The 17,266-nt window shown below is 43.4% G+C and overlaps 1 protein-coding gene across 2 annotated transcripts; it reads left to right on the top strand.

The window, feature by feature from the left end:
* Positions 1–4,701: 4,701 nt before the first annotated feature.
* naa15b (N-alpha-acetyltransferase 15, NatA auxiliary subunit b) lies at positions 4,702–16,805 on the top strand. 2 transcript variants are annotated; one of them, XM_004065556.5, is made up of 20 exons: positions 4,702–4,920; positions 6,771–6,855; positions 6,952–7,056; positions 7,413–7,570; positions 8,033–8,167; positions 8,853–9,006; positions 9,228–9,347; positions 9,423–9,518; positions 9,594–9,700; positions 9,792–9,864; positions 9,956–10,125; positions 10,206–10,358; positions 11,357–11,485; positions 11,565–11,778; positions 11,861–12,054; positions 12,134–12,242; positions 12,321–12,419; positions 12,505–12,648; positions 13,635–13,732; positions 15,479–16,805. In XM_004065556.5, exons 1-20 carry the CDS (start codon positions 4,867–4,869, stop codon positions 15,674–15,676), a joined length of 2,595 nt encoding a protein of 864 aa, XP_004065604.1. In that variant the 5' UTR covers positions 4,702–4,866; the 3' UTR covers positions 15,677–16,805. The 2 variants fall into 2 exon arrangements, with proteins under 2 accessions (XP_004065604.1, XP_078803013.1); XM_078946887.1 differs by lacking the exon at positions 4,702–4,920 and adding an exon at positions 5,027–5,890.
* The last annotated feature ends 461 nt before the right edge of the window (positions 16,806–17,266 follow it).

Here is a 17,266-nt window from a genome sequence, read left to right as displayed (position 1 = left end):
CCACCTCTCGGAGAGTTATACGGTGAGGAATTGAAGCTGCAAAAAACATGAAGAGGAACGCCTCATGGACGGGGAGTGAAAGTGAGAAAAATGCGTGTCAGTTTGATGAATGTTGCGCAGGAGTCATTGTGGTGGTGAAAAGGTAGGAGGCCACTAGATAGCAGCAGAGCAAGGCCCGAGCTGCTCCACGCAGATATTTAATTACCTCTGGATGACTTTATCATCTGTTTTGCTGAGTTATTTAAATGCAAAGCAGCGCAGAGGGATCACAGCCCTGTGTGCCAGCACAGCTCTTCAAAATGCTCATATATATGGATGCAGTGTAAACACACATGTAATTAATTACATGCCTGGAGTACTGCTGCTCTCTCAATATTAAAAAAAAGGCGAAGTAGTGGTTTGCTTGTTGGCAAATAATCAACAAATTGTCTGTGTGTGAACAGTGATAAGCTTTTGCCTCTTTTTTGCCGTTTGTTGCCCTCTAGCTGCGGAAAATACAAACGGCAGCTATTTGTCTCTCATTTGAAAGTGAACAAAGAACAAAAGTAAAGGAAAATACTATAAATATCTGAGTAATTAGTTTTTAATATTACCTCAACTTTAATAAATAAATATTAGAAAGAAAGTGGAAGGCTCCTGTTGTCTAAAACAAATCCTGTTTTTATGATTTCTGATGAATCAGGTGTTTAGAAATTTCCGTATATTGATCTTTACTTTGAAGCAGCAGTTTCCTTTCTCCTTTAAGTTATTTTTAGTTCACATGATTGCCTAATAAATGGTAAAATTCATGAGATAATACCTGGTTTGAGTTTTACATCAAAACAGCTGCTTTCTGTTGGTTTCTACCACGGGCGTTCAGTTTCATTGTTTTCAATTTCTCAATAGAATAGAATAGAATAGAATACTTAATGATACTTAAGAGCAAAATGGGAGATATGAATAGTTATGTCAGAAAAAGCTGTGGACCACATACTCCAGGGCTGCACAGTGGCGCAGTGGTTAGCACCCTTGCCTCACACAAGATAGCCCCCAGTTCAAGTCCCAGCCGGGGGACCTTTCTGTGTTGAGTTTGCATTTTCTCTTCATGTATCCGTGGGTTCTGTCCAGGATCTCCAGCTTCCTCCCACCGTCCAAAAACATGCTTCATAGGTTAATTGGCAACTCTAAATTGTCCAGAGGTGAGAGCATGGGTATGATTCTGGACATTCTACCCTGTGACAGACTGGCGACCTATCCAGGGCATCCCCTGCCTTCGCCCACAAGTGACCGGGATAGGCGCCAGCAGCCCCGTGACTCTGAAAGGGAAAAACAGAATAGAAAATTAATGAATAGAATAGGTACAGTACATCCTTTCAGGTCAGAAGGAGCTGCATTGTGTGTTCGTAGATTTAGAGAAGGCGTATGACAGGGTGCCGAGGGAGGAGCTGTGGTACTGTATGAGGTCGTCTGGAGTGGCAGAGAAGTATGTCAGAGTAGTTCAGGACATGTATGAGAGAAGTATGACGGTGGTGAGATGTGCTGTAGGTCAGACAGAGGAGTTCAAGGTGGAGGTGGGACTACACCAAGGATCAGCTTTGAGTCCTTTTTTGTTTGCTATGCTGATGGACAGGCTGACAGACGAGGTAAGACAGGAATCTCCCTGGACAATGATGTTTGCGGATGACATTGTAATTTGCAGTGAGAGTAGAGAGCAGGTGGAGGAACAGCTAGAGAGGTGGAGGTTTGCTCTGGAAAGAAGAGGCATGAAGGTCAGTCGTAGTAAGACAGAATACATGTGTCTGAACGAGAGGGATCAAGGTAGAAGCGTTAGGTTACAGGGGGCTGTGGTGAAGAAGGTGCAGGAGTTTAAGTACTTGGGGTCAACAGTTCAGTGTGATGGGGATTGTGGAAAAGAGGTGAAGAGGCGAGTGCAGGCAGGTTGGAGCGGTTAGAGGAAAGTGTCAGGAGTGTTGTGTGACAGAAGAGTGTCAGCAAGACTCAAAGGAAAGGTGTACAAGACAGTGGTGAGACCAGCTCTGCTCTATGGGTTAGAGACGGTAGCAGTGAGACAGAGACAAGAGGCTGAGATGGAGGTAGCGGAGATGAAGATGTTGAGGTTCTCCTTAGGAGTGACCAGGTTAGACAGGATAAGGAACGAGTACATCAGAGGGACGGCTCACGTTGCCTGTGTTAGCGACAAAGTCAGAGAAGCCAGACTGAGATGGTTTGGACATGTTCAGAGGAGGGATAGTGGATATATTGGTAGAAGGATGTTGGAGATGAAGCTGCCTGGCAGGAGGGCAAGAGGACGGCCAAAGAGGAGATACATGGATGTCTTAACAGAGGACATGAAGTTGGCTAACGTTAGGGTAGAAGATGTTCATGATAGAGTGAGGTGGAAAAGGATGATTCGCTGTGGCGACCCCTGATGGGAAAAGCCGAAAGAGAAAGAAGACATCCTTTCAGGTTTCACCACAGCAAATCAGCTTCCACTGAGTATTACAGTTGGTTTGGCAGAGATTTTTTACGTCAGAGAACCTTCCTGACACAACCCTGTATTTTATCCGGGCTGGGCACAGGCACAGGGAGACCCAGACTTGGCCCTCTTGTCAGGCAGTAGCATGAAGGATCTTGCCTAAAGACCCACACTGGATAAAAGTCATCATGACCCTTAGGAAACTAACCCTGGTTTCTCATGTACCAGTCCAACACTGAGCTATCCAGGTGCTGGAATAGAATAGAATAGAATAGAATAGAATAGAATAGAATAGAATAGAATAGAATAGAATAGAATAGAATAGAATGTTTGTTTTATTACAGACTCAAGGTAAAAAAAAGTCAAAATCACAAAAAAGATACATAACAAAAAAAACAGTTTAATTACACAAATGAGAAACTTAGACTTGAGGGCTTTAACTCTTGTGCTATCTTATGGGGTCGAGTTGAACATAGACGTGTTCTCCCTACCATGACAAAGGTGGATAAAGGTGGAGAAGATTTAATGTAATCCATGGACACCAATGAAGATCACAAATCATTGAAGAAAACTCTCAGCTCTCAGTTCTGGATGATGGGAAGGGAGGTGGGGTTGCTTCACAGAAACAGTCCTCAGTCACTCAGAAGAGAATTTCTAATGACGTCCTGCCACTCTGCAGAAACTAAGTCCTAGAAAATGAGACAGGTTTTGTTGACTTTGCCTAAAAACAGCATAATCACACTGAAAGGACCACTGGAAACACTTTTGAAAATAACTGAAAAGATGATCGGAATGGGACTTTAATTTACCAGGGATGGGTCTTTTTGCTACAAAGTTCTGTCTTGTCTTGCTTTGCTTTGTTTTTAAATTCAGGCAATGATTTATTGTTTATTAATTGACTCTGGTTTTGGATCAGAGGTTGTCTTCTGGGCAAAGCCTTACCAAAATCATCAATTTTTTTTATTTATTAACGAGATTTCTCTAAAGAAAATAGCATTTGATTGCTGAAAGCATGGTGTTTTGTAATCAGTCTGCAGCTGTTCTTACCACAGAAGCTGCTTTCTCGCTTTGGGAACAGCTTAGGTTTTAATTCCCTTAAATAACCCTGAAACTAAATCAATAACCTTGTTCCCATTTGGAGTTTGGGACCTATAAGCCACCCCAGACTGTTTTACTCCAGCCAAATTGAAGTACTACAAAAGATGTCTTATATTTGAAAGCATTTTCACCCCTTCACACTCGTACGTTCGCTTTTTCTAGTCTACAAGTGGGTGCATGAAAATGGAGTGGAGAGGGGAGCTTGTGGCCCTCCCAGCAGATTTTTTAAGTCACTAATAGGCTTTTTTTAAGATGTTTTCATCTGCCCCTGATTCACAATGATTTGAATAAAGAAATACTCATGAATGAAAAATTTGAACTTCATTTTTTTTTTGTCCTTGATCAACAGAAAACTGAACAGGTTAAAAACACCAAAAACAAACTTTTTTACGAAGTGGGTCTTTTTTGGTTAATAACGGGGTGTTCCTCAAAGGAGTCTTAAATACATATAGTACTATTGCACTAAAGTATAGTAACATGTTAATGACTTATGTAGCCTTAATTAGGAGAATATGAAACAGTATATGAATAAAATATTTTTTTTTAAACTGAAGGAGTACCGACTCAAATATATCCACAAATATCAGGTCAGGAAGACACATTGTGGTCTTGGTATTTTCTTTTTTTAATGTATACTAGCCTTTTATTATTATTATTATTATTATTGTTGTTATCTTAACAATTTTAGCACTTTTTCAAAATAGTAAAGTCTTGATTTTAATGACAGATGCACATCGTAGCTGTTTTAAATTAGTCGAGTTTTAATTTCTTGTTTTAATGACAAATGATTTGTGATTTTTATTATTTGCTTATTATTTAGGTTTGTGTTTTTTACTGACCGACTACTGTAATGCATTGCTTTTTTAGCTTCAAAATAACAAGCGGTAATTTTTAGTGTGGGTGTTTTTTTTTTGTTTTGTTTTTTAGTCAATGATGCACTGACCTTGGGAGTTTAAAATTAGTTGTACAGGAGTAAAATGATGCAGTATAAAAGTATGTATGTCGTGGTTATCAAGGTTTCGTACATAACTTAACGGTTAACGATAACGTACCGTTATAATCACAACAAAATTTATTTTAAAAAGGTTTTTAAGTGTTCAAATTAAAAGTAGTTTAATCTTTTTCATTGTTGTTATTTTATTTTGAAAGGGACTTCTCTCAAACGTGAGGCGGAAGTGGAAGAGGAGAGAAAACAGAGCAATCGAGCGGGGCGGGTGAGCCGGGGCCACCGTCGCTCAATTCGTCTGGACTGCTCGAGCTAACTTTAGCTACATGTGCTGAGGTCGAAGGGGAAGCCGATCCCGACTGCAACGATGCCCTCGGTTACTTTACCGCCCAAGGAGAACGCTCTCTTTAAGAGGATTCTGGTGAGTGCATGTTCAGGGAGGCGCCGAACAACAGCAGCCGAGTGGAAAGGTCCACCAACGGGGGCAGTCCGCGGAGCTCTCCGGTGGTTGGTTAGCATCGCTCTGTTAGCAACATGGCATCATTGAATGGGTTAGCCACCAAAGGCCTTGATGTGCGCTGTCACCGCAACGCCAAAATGGTTGATCGTGACCCTGTTGATGGTTTTCGGAAAGTGTTGTTGGTGCAATTAAAACACATTTTAGCTTAAATTAAAAACCTGCTGCACCATAAGGACTAGAATAGCCGAGAAACGTTTGACAGCCCCCCACGCTTGCCTTGGCTTGACACGCACCACAAACAGCAAGGTGTCGCGAACCGCCTTGGAAGCTAACTCGTTAGCTAAATAACAGTCGTGCGCGCTGGTAGAGTTAGCCTTCGCTTTTCCCGATTCTACAAGTTAGCTTGACGAAGCTTTTACCGTCATTTTAGCTTATTTTTGAGCGATTGCTGAGCGTGTCCACCCGGGTACTTTTTGTGCTGGAAGATTGTCAAGCTAACGCTTTCTTGTCAGTTTGCGTCACTTAATCGGCTAACGCCATCCAACCTGGTCATCTTGTTTTAGCGGACTTCAGGTGAATGAATGTCAGTCCGGGTGTGTTTCTACCGCGTGGCGTCGGTGAAATGACTTGAGTGGAGTTTTTATTTGCCTAAAACGCGCATAAACGGGGATAAAAGTTTGGGAGGGGGGAAAAAAAAGAGCACGCGGAAAAGAGCCGCGTGAGGGTGTCAGCAAATCTGTTGCTGCTTCAGGCCTGCCGTGCTTCTGCTCTGCCGATCCCCCTCTCCATGAGTCCCCCTGTGGCTTCCGGCAGTTTGCACCGGGGTTTTCAACCTGCACCTTTTTTATTTTGTGAGGATCATCTGAACTAATACAGGAGCTGATGGTTAATTAAAGTTTATTTGAGACTTGAAGTGGAACCTTTTTAATAGGTGAGCCTTCTGCACGGTCCTGTTCTGTTTCTAACATAGAAGCTGGAGACACGTGCATTTTATAGTGAATGTTTCACTCATTCACTCAGAAAAAGCATGCTTTTTACTGTATGTTAGCTTTATTTATATAATCTAAATGCATTTATGCAAACTGGCAGCTGCCCAGCCTCTGGATGGATGAGGGGCTGAGCAGGTGAGTTAGTTCCTCCGGCCCTGTGACTGCTGGAATCTGGGTCAGATAATCCGCATCCTTTCATTTGTATTTCAGCGGCAGAGCCCCTCTATTAACACTGAAGACAATGCCAAATCAAGCAGACAGCCAGCTGGCTGCCAGACTGTGCAGCTCTCTGGATGCTCCAGACACAGATTACCCTTGTGCGGCATGTCAGGATTTTATCAACATGTTATTTATAGGCTTTTTTTAAAGCCACAGAGACCTTTTTTTCTACTTATTTTATATTAGGAGATCATTTTTTATTCAACCTTTAATCCAGATTTTTTTGTAAGCAAAAATATAAGAGATTGTCATCACTTTAAAATGAATGTTTTAGTCAAGTAACATCCTCTTTTTGGCCTTGTGAAATGCAAACATCCCTCATTTGTTTGACTCATTCTGTAAAATTTAAAGTCATTCCTGACAAAAAGAGGAAACGACACCTTTAGCGATTATAGGTAAATGAATGTGAAGGATATCAATATTGATTACTTTTTTGGTGTGAAAACTCTTTTTTTTTTTATGAATTTAAAATTATTGGATTAATAAAATTCTTATCAACGAATTGAAGTATAACCTTTCTAAGCAGCGACCGTCACATTTCAACCTTTTCCCGCAGGATTTTATTTATTGCTAACTGTCCCCAAACTTTGCTTCTTTCGACAGCGATGTTACGAGCACAAACAGTACAGAAATGGGCTGAAGTTCTGCAAACAAATCCTCTCCAACCCCAAGTTTGCTGAGCATGGAGGTAGGCAACTAATGTGTGGAGGGATGGAGAAATATCCCCCCTTTTTGTGCTCATCCTTCAATGTCGTATCTTTTTTTTTTTTTTTTTTTGCTGCAGAGACGCTGGCAATGAAGGGCTTGACCCTGAATTGTCTTGGAAAGAAAGAAGAGGCGTACGAGTTGGTGAGAAGAGGTCTGCGTAACGACCTCCGGAGCCACGTCTGTATCCTTTCGTGTTTCGCAGCGGGAATCGTGTTCTGATGTTGTTGAGCAGGACGATTTAGCCCAAAAGAAAAAAGCAACAAGACCTCAAGAGGCCACACATAATGCATAAGAGCTCTTCTCACTGTGAAGCACCATCAGCACCTCCTCCCTGTGTTGCTCTCTGATGGAGGCTGCAGGAAATCTGTGCACATTTGCTGAATACTAGTGTCTCCTTAGCCAAAGCCCTGCCCTGAAGTCAACGCTGTGTTTTTCTTGGATTCAACTCTCGTGTCCCTTTTTTCTGCGACAGTTTTTGAGTCCCCTTAGTAGGTATGATTGAACCTGTGGACTGCATGCTCCTTAACCGTGACCCAGGCTGGCACGTGTACGGTCTGCTGCAGCGCTCGGACAAGAAATACGAAGAGGCCATCAAGTGTTATCGCAATGCTCTGAAGTGGGACAAGGACAACCTGCAGATCCTCAGAGACCTGTCCCTGCTGCAGATCCAGATGAGAGACCTGGAGGGCTACAGGGTGAGGAGCGACTGAGGGTCATGTGGTCTGTGGGTGGTTTCTGCGTGATCAAACTTCAAGGATGTGGTAAAGATTTGGCGACAGGATGTGTGAAACAAACTTGTATTTCTGAAACCGTTTCTCCTGGGCCACCATGTGGAGATCAGCTGGCAAATATGAGGTTCCACTCAGTCCATTTTTACCATTTTTGAGCAGCTCTCCTGGGATTAACATTAGCGGGAGGTGTGAGATTATTAGATTGGACATTGACGTGTTTATTTTGGCTCCATCCAACCCATTTCCTCCCCAATGTCGGAGCCAAAATACACTTCTCCACACCTCCATCTCACTTCATCCACATTTATTGCTCCAACCACATGTCAGATCTTATGTTTTCTTCCTCTTTGCCTTTTGGCTGTTCCCTTTAGGAGTAAGGTAGACATTTCTGACTTTTACAGATTTTAATGTGTGTTTATCCTATAGGAAACCCGGTACCAGCTCCTCCAGCTGCGTCCAGCCCAGCGGGCCTCCTGGATCGGCTACGCCATCGCCTACCACCTCCTGGAAGATTACGAAATGGCAGCAAAGATCATTGAGGAGTTCAGGAAAACACAGCAGGTTAGACGTGGCGTCACTCAGATTATTGACATCTGTTGTGCTGGATTAATCTGAGCCGCCGCTTAAAGCTTCTGTTGCTGCTTTGTGTCGCGCCCACCAGGCGACAAAGCCTGAACCTGAGCCTCGATCACAGCATAGCGTATAGCAGCTCTGTTTGCCTCCTGATAAGACCGGCTGCCCGCTTCCTGCCTTTGAGCCGCTGGTGTAAAACCGCAACGAGACCAACACTCGCACAGAAATCGAGAGTCTCCTGAGAGGATCAAACCCAGACCTCAGGGCTTGTATGGAGTTAAAGTCTCCCTCCGATCATCTTTTGATCTATTTTGAAAGCCTTCCCAGCGTCTGTTTACTGTGATTATGACATTTATGGGCAAAATGATGTCATAGTTTCTGTAGAGCCTAAGTAGTTCATTAGAAATTCACCTTTCTCCTGCTAGCTTACAGCACCTCACACCCCCAACCTAGCATTATCAATGCAGTAAAAATGGCAAACAATTTATTTGTCTGCTCCCGATTCATAACAAATAAAGAAATACTAAGACATGCAATTTAGAGCTTAATTTTCTTTCTGCATGCCCTTCATCATTAGAAAAAGGCTTCAAAGAAAAAAACAAACCCAAACCACCACTTTCATCAGAGTGGGTCTTAAAAGTTCACGCTGACCTCATCTCTGTGTCCCGGTCAGATGTCTCCAGACAAAGTGGACTACGAGTACAGTGAGCTGCTGCTCTACCAGAACCAGGTGCTGAGAGAAGCGGGTCTGTACAAAGAGGCTCTGGAGCATCTGTCCAGCTACGAGAAGCAGATCTGTGATAAATTAGCAGTGGAAGAGACGCGCGGTGAGTCTCCACTTGATCCCATACCATACATTTTTAATCATTTGATGCACTAAAGCCAAAATGCCATTTGTAGTTTTACACCTGAGGGAGTCATTCATTTTATGTATTTTTTCTGTGGATACTGGAAGAAAATTGCACTTTTCCTGTCCATCATATAAATAATAATACAGCTGCTTTTTTCTATTTAATTATTTGCGTGAAAAAAATGTGCGTTTCTGTAGGAGAGTTACTGTTGAAGCTGGAACGTCTAGAAGAGGCGACGCAGGTTTACCATCGCCTGCAGGAGAGGAACCCAGAGAACTGGTCCTACTACCACGGCCTGGAGAACGCTCTCAAGCCAAGTAGGACTACCTTAAACACCATTTGACCTGTGGGAAGGAAAACCTGCTCAGCTGATGTTTTTGTTGCTTTTCCAGGCAGTGTGGAGGAAAGACACAAGATCTATGAAGAAGTGTGGGAGAAGTTTCCCAAAGGACTCGTTCCTCGAAGGCTGCCCCTCGGCTTTCTCACTGGTAAATTCACATTAGGCCTCCTGTAAATTGTTGGTTTTCATTTTTAATTCAATCCTTTTGCGACGTTTTGTGCAGGGGAGCAGTTTAGAGAATGTTTGGACCGGTATCTGAGGCTGAACTTCAGCAAAGGTTGCCCGCCCGTCTTCACCACACTGAAATCCCTGTACAGCAACCCAGACAAGGTGACTGCTCTTTTCTCAGGGATGCGTTCAAAAGCCTCTGTGCCCGACGGGGAAAATCGGTGCTGAAACGCGGTGCTGCTTCTCTTTGCAGGTGGCGATAATAGAAGAGCTGGTCGTCGGCTATGAAACTTGTTTGAAAAGTTGTCGAATGTTCAGCCCAAATGGTGAGAAGTGTTAATAAAAAACCAACCTAATTCTGAATTTCTGGATGTTTTTACTGAATTCTAAAGAACGAATCTTCCTTCTTTGATGCAGACGACGGGAAGGAGGAGCCCCCCACCACATTACTGTGGGTGCAGTACTTCCTGGCCCAGCACTACGACATGATCGGCCAGCAGACGCTGGCTCTAGAATACATCAACGCTGCCATCGAGAGCACGCCTACGCTCATCGAACTCTTCTTGGTGAAAGCCAAGATTTATAAGGTAACTTTGGAGTCACGCAGCTGAGGAGCACCGCTGCTGCCACAGCGCCCGCCGGTGTTGACGGCGTCTCTCTCACGCAGCACGCCGGGAACATCAAAGAGGCGGCGCAGTGGATGGACGAGGCCCAGGCTCTGGACACCGCAGACAGATTCATCAACTCCAAGTGTGCCAAGTACATGCTGAAGGCTGGCATGATCAAAGAGGCGGAGGAGATGTGCTCCAAGTTTACTCGGGTGAGGAACGCTAGGAAAGCAGAAGGAGATGAAGTTAAGGATTGTAAGAACAAACACTTTTCAGGCAGGGGGACTTTAAAATCCTGCAAAAAGTTGTTTTTAAATGGTAGTTGCTTTTTAAAGCCTCACTCAGATCATCTTTGGAGCTATTCTAACTTTTTTCCCCGTCGTCTTTTTAATCACGATGATGCCATTTTTAAGTGTCACTTTCTTTTAAGGACCTAGTTTCAGTAGTTCATTAGAAATTCGCCTCCAAGTTGTGGGTGGGGCCGTTGGCGCAGAGCTTAATTTTCATTCATACACGTCCTCCGTCATCTGCAGAATGCCATAAAAACACGTCAGAAACAGCAAAAACGTAGTGGGTCTTCACGGGTTTAGCTATTTGTCACTAATACAGAAAAATGAAAAGGAGGACATGTTTTGTGTGAGCCAGGAAGACGCAGAGTTTAGGGTTAGATGGAGGCGGAGGATCCCTACATGGAGCAGCAGAAAGACGAAGGAGAAGCTATTTATCAAATACAAGGCAATAAATACCAGAACTGGATTCTCTTAAATCTTGTTGCAAATCTGAGGTAAAATTCAACTTTCTGTTTCTAGCTAGACTTTGTGAAATTGAGTTTGTCGGAAGGTAACGTGCATTTTATTTAGAAAATTCCGCGAGCCCTCTCGGCAGCCTTCCTGTCTGCTTGATCCTATTTATGGAAATTGAAGCAGTTGAGACGCAGCAAAACAGATGCTATTATTAGTGCAGCATTGAGTGGTGCTGCTCCTGGTACCTTCAAGTGTTTGGGGTGAACGAACTCTGTGACTAGAACGAGACTGATGACGCCAAGCAGTTGCCTTACGTTGTGCTACTTTTTAGAAGTTTCAAACAAAGTTCAGCCACATTGCCTGCAGTGACTGTAGAGCAGGAGTGTGGGAGTGATGCTGCACCTTGAAGTGGTTCTTAGACATGTGGTCTGCCTTCTTACCCGGCTTGTTTTCGGTGCCGTCCTCAGGAGGGAACGTCAGCAGTGGAGAACCTGAACGAGATGCAGTGCATGTGGTTCCAGACGGAATGTGCGCTCGCCTACAAAGCCATGAACAAATTTGGAGAAGCCCTCAAGAAGTGCCATGAGATAGAAAGGGTGAGTTTCTCTAACCAGGAGTTCTCACTCTGGTCTTATCTGTCAGACTGGAATGTCACGTGTCCTGTTGACCCCTCAGCATTTTGTGGAGATCACGGACGACCAGTTTGACTTCCACACCTACTGCATGAGGAAGATGACGCTTCGCTCGTATGTGGACCTCCTGAAGCTGGAGGACGTTCTCCGCATGCATCCCTTCTACTGCAAAGCTGCCACCACAGCCATTCAGATCTACCTGAGCCTCCACGACAATCCGCAGACCGACGACAGCAAAGAGCTGCAGGCCGACACCAGTGAGAGCCGCCGACCGATCCAGTCTCTGTGCTTGCGAGCGGCCCTTTTCACACCTTGTCTGCCTTTTTTCTTTTTCTGTAGCTAACCTCTCTGACAAAGAGCTGAAGAAGCTGAGGAACAAACAGCGAAGAGCGCAGAAGAAGGCTCAGCTGGAAGAAGAAAAGAAGAACGCGGAAAAAGAGAAGCAGCTGAAAAACCAGAAGAAGAAAAAGGACGACGATGACGAGGAAATCGGAGGGCCGAAGGAGGAGCTCATTCCCGACAAACTAGTCAAGGTCAGCCTGAAAAAACCACGAAGGAAGCAAATCAGTCCAAGTTGAAGTGTGAGAAGTTGGATGCATTTTGTGTTTGTAGGTAGAAAATCCCTTGGAGGAGGCCATCAAGTTCCTAATGCCTCTAAAACAGCTGGTGAAAGAAAAAATCGACACTCATCTGCTGGCCTTTGAGATCTACTTCAGGAAAGGTTGGTGATGCCGTTTCCTGGATATTCGTTTTTAAGTCGTCTTTCTCCTCACGTTGTCGATCTGTTTTTCCTGCTCAGAGAAATACCTGTTGATGCTCCAGTCGTTGAAGAGGGCATTGGCCATCAACCCAGACCATCCGTGGCTTCACCAGTGTTCAGTACGCTTCCTTAAAGGAGGTACGGCTGTCTGTCTGCTCGATTAAAAGTCTTATCCTGACCTCGACATCTTTAATACCGTCTCTGTCTCCTGAAACCCCCTCAGTGTCTGAGAGCAAAGATCTGCCTGAGGTGGTGAGGACAGTCTTGAAGCAGGAGATCACCCGGCTCTTTGGAGACAGCAACGCCAAGAGCTTCAACCAGGCCTACCTCGCCAAACACTCCAACTCCATACCGCACCGACTGGCTGGTGAGCTTCAGAAATGTGTACCAGAACAAACAACGTCAATCTCATAGATAATATGCAGATGACTTCACGTTATGCGAGCTTCCACACGGCAACAATCACAGTTGAAAAGTGTTTCAAAGGAAGCATTGTGGGGGCCGTCGATCAAACACCTGAACATGGATGCAAATAAAATGCATCTAAAGTTTAGGCTTAACTACAAAAGGGGTTTATACAAGTATACACCTTGTGTGTTTGCAGATTCATCAGCCTGTATAGTAACAGTCTAACCCCCACCCCCCAAAATCAAAATGTACAAACTTCTGATTCCAACATTTATTCCTAAGGAGCTTCCCAACTATGCTTGAGGAGTTTGGAGGCAGTAGTTCCAAATTCCTAGGAGTTTAAATTTGTAGAAGCTACAAAAGGTGAATTTATTTAGTTATTTTTAAGATGCTGGCCTCTTTCTGTGGTCAAAGGTCAACAGAATTTTAGCTGTGGTTGTAGACTTAGGTCGGTGCAAAATTAATTTTAACCGCGATTTAGGTCCATTTTTGTGAGTTTGAGTTTATGGTGGGGGTCACATTTTTACTAAAGGGCACAGAAAGAGAAAGAAAGAAAGAAAGAAAGAAAGAAAGAAAGAAAGAAAGAAAGAAAGAAAGAAAACCGTGGAAACAATCTGGTCCTTCATTCTAGGACTGCTGGGCGTAAACACCTGAATACGTGGGAACTACATGACAATCCTATCATTCGGACCTGTATAGTTTACAGCAAAATCCTTCAGTCAGTTGCATGTTTTTTGGACACGACTTCCTGCTGCCGATTTCCTGGACCGTACACGTTTTGCCAAACGGGAAAAACAAGGTCAGGGTCCGGTGGAAAACCAGCAGGACGTCAGCTGTCATGCTGCAGATTTTAGAGTTTAACTGCGCTCAAGTCACAGTTTTTCAAAATAAAAGGCATTTTGAAAGAAACGGTTTCTCACGTGGGCACATCTTTCCTTCCTGCAGCTGCTAAGATGATGGTGTACCTGGACTCGTCAACGGAAACGAAGGCCGCAGAGATGGTCACTGCACTGGACGAGGAGCTGAAGAACAGAACCATCAAAGTATGTCTTATTTTAAAGACTGTTTTTGTGTTTTTAACATGATTTGGGAGGATTTTCTCATGTTGGAGGACATATATTCAGACAATTAAGCTCAAAATTACATTTGAGTATTTCTTTATTCAAATTGATGTGAATCGGGAGCAGACGATAAGATGCCATTCAAAAAAAGAGTGTAAGAAATATACACCGAGTGGGCCACAGCTTCCCATTCCAACGCATCCACTTGTAGACGACTCGATCCACGGACGTCTTCACTTTTCTCGTCTGAGCTGGCATCTGTCTCAAAACTTTATGGCTGAATAGCTCCAATATTGCTCGCCATCTTTGTGGCACCGGTAATGTTAGGTTTGGGGGCAGGCTTGCCTTGCGCCGACAAAGAACCCTAACCTCAAGGTGAATTTCTAATGCTAGAAAATGATGCTTAATTTTTTTACACATTGGGCTTAAACGGCATAATCATGATCAAAGCCCTCTGGGAATGCTTTTACTAGAACTCAAGATGATGGGAGTGAGCTGATACAATCGATTAATCAATCTGAATCGAATCCAAGCTTAATAAATCAAAAATCGATCCATAATAGTAGAGATCAATCTTTTATACCTTTTCCTCTGCGGTGACCTAACGCAAAACAGCAGGAAAGCCAAAGTCCGCTAGCTTGATGCTAACAAATAATGGAATTTCCCATAGGACGGCTAATGCTAACGTTTGGTCGACCTAAACAGACATTGCTGACTAAATAAACAGCTTTATATACTAACAGGCATACATTTTTCAAAATCTTTTACGGAAATGTTTTTGGTATAAAGCACTGTTTGTTTAATTTTTTTGCTTAAATCTTCTGGCATACAGTGTGTTGTTAGCTCGAGCTCCACCTAGTGGCCAAACTGAAAAGCAGGTTTCTTGACAATCTGCACATTTTTGTTGGAGCTTCTCTGTTTGAAAAACCATATAACACTGTGGTTTTAACAATCTAATTGGTTTATTATTTCACTAATTATATTTAAAGTATGTGAACTGTATCATATTAATATGAATATCTTCAAAACATTTATAGATTATTGTATTTCTATACAAATAGGCCTAAATGTGTAAACTGTGTAAATTCAAGACTGACTCCAATCAAATGGAGTGGATGGAAAGAATCAAAAAATCCTGATTGGAATCGATCCAGACTCCACTGGATCATATTGAATCCATTTTTGAAATTATTGGTGATACCAGCCTAGTTTCTAACAATAATGGAGTCGCAGCATCAGAACTCCAAATTAACAGACTTTTGCTGTAAAAAGTTACACCATCACTTTTGCCGATTAATTTTGACCAGATATAATATACCCAACAAAAAGTACTTGTCATAAAAATTTGATCAAAACATGAAAACGCGTTAAATTAGAACTGTTTTCTTTTATTTTCAACTGCGGTATGTGTAACAAAGTGTAAAAGAAAAACATAGGAAGTTCCTAAAAATATGCTCAAAAATGACAGAAAAATTAGGAATTTGAGAACAAAAAATCCAAAGTAAAAAGAAAAAAGAAATGATACTAGAAACTTGGTCTTTGGTCCACCCATTCCTGGGACATGTGAGACTTCCCCGGTGAAGGCCCAGACTCCTTGACACGCGACATTTTGAAATTCAAGTAAATCGTTTTGCTCGGGTGAAAATCACCCGGCAACAATGCTCCATAGGGTTAAACAAAGCTTCAGATATGGTCCAATATTCTGAGCGTTTGTGTTTCTCCGGACAGAACTGTACAGAGGTCCTGGAGTGTCTTCGGAGCGGCGTCCTGGGCGACTGCAAGGAGCAGACGGAGTCTTACCGCGCCGAGTGCCACAAGCTTTACCCATACACTTTAGCTTTCATGCCCCCCGGATACGAGGAGAGCACCAAGATCGCAAACGGAGACGTGTCCACCGAGACGGAGGAGCTAGCCAACGAGATGTGATCACGACAGCACTGCGTCCAACAAAAGAAAAAAGGAATTGGGGCCGAACACGAAGCCCTGTGGTACGCCTGGCAGTCATCTTCGTAGAGCCAGACACAGGAAGTGAATATGGGTGTTTCATCCTTGAGCTCAGCTTATTCAGTTTCTGACCGGGCGTGGCTTGGCTCTCTCCCACGAAAGGGTGAAATTCAGGACTGTGTGTGCGCGTGTGTGTGTGTGTTGAATGTGTGTGTGGGTGTTTGCGGGAAAAGAAGGGGGGTTGGGGGGGGAAGATAACAGAGCAAATGTTTTACTTTTTTAACGGAAGATGAAAATAAACGGTCATTGTGAAACAAACGGGAGGAATTTTGACACCCAGACTGCTGCAGACACCGCCTCCGTGCCGCTCCGACAAACCCCTCACACACTGTGTACTTTATTTCAGAAAAATCTAATTTAAACCGAGGCGGGACACAGTCGCTCTTGTTGGGGGGTGGGGGGACTGGGGGAGGCCGAGCCAAGTGGATGGGGTCTCCGATCCGTAGGAAGCTGAGCAGGACGAGTCTCTCCGAGGACGCCATGCGGCCGCAGGTGTTTGTGTATCTGCTGTACTCCTGCCGCCCCGCCTGAGACCGGGGCTTCTCCTCCCCCTCCTCTTCCCTGGAGGGTGGGGTGCCATGGCACAGTCACAACGGACAGTTTCTGATCAGAAAGTGCTTCCCTCACAGGTCTAGGTTCAACTTTGGAATATACTCTGTCTGTTCTTACGGAGCATCTTGTAGCACATAATAAAAACTGTAAAGGTTGTGTTGCGCTCCATTGACGCGGCTTTGCTCCTTTGTTTTTCTTTGAAATTAATCCGACGAAGCAATAGCGGTCTCCTGGCAGTGGAGCTTCTCCACAGCCCCTCCCTCGTCGGGTCTCCATGCAGCCCTGATGGTCGCGGGGTTTTTACGTGCACTGAGCGTTTATTCACATCCTCCAGACGGACGGCATGCTAGAGTTCAGAAATCAACATCAGGACCTGAAGTCACAGTCACACTTGTCATTTTCTTCCCCTCTTTTCCTCTGATTTGGGTTCTAATGTGAAAGCTGGAATCTGAGGTGGTGATGTATGAAATGGTTTTGTATTAAAATCGAGATAAACAGAGCTGCCCTTTATTTTCTTGTGGCTTCATTTAAAGATTTGCATTCATTCCTTTTCCTGCAGTAGGAAGCAGGATCACCTGAGCTGCCAAGTTTGCGGTCCTCCTTTTTCAAAACTATTTGTATCGTTTTTAGTTTTGCAGAAAATCGGCTCAAAATCCTCAAACATTTGATTTGCTTTTTAAACATTTCAAACATTCCCAAAGTGACATTTTCTAAGATAGAAAAACGGTTTTCTGTTGCCAGTTTTCAGTCAAATCATTTTTGAATTTATTACTTTTATCAATAAATTATACTCGTATCATAACAGAAGCATCCTATTTTCCTTTGTATTCCCTCAGAAGCACAAAAAGTTTATTCTTAATCGGATAAAGTATTTTTTTCAATCTTAATATTTTTTTAATTTAGTTTTAAGGAAAATGGTTTCAAACGAATTTTTGAAATATTTTATAAAAATATGTATTT

The sequence above is a fragment of the Oryzias latipes genome, chromosome 1 (genome assembly GCF_053564925.1).
Source record: "Oryzias latipes strain Hd-rR chromosome 1, Olatipes_Hd-rR_3.1".
Classification (NCBI taxonomy): Eukaryota; Metazoa; Chordata; class Actinopteri; order Beloniformes; family Adrianichthyidae; genus Oryzias; species Oryzias latipes.
This window is presented reverse-complemented; position numbering and strand designations above follow the sequence as displayed.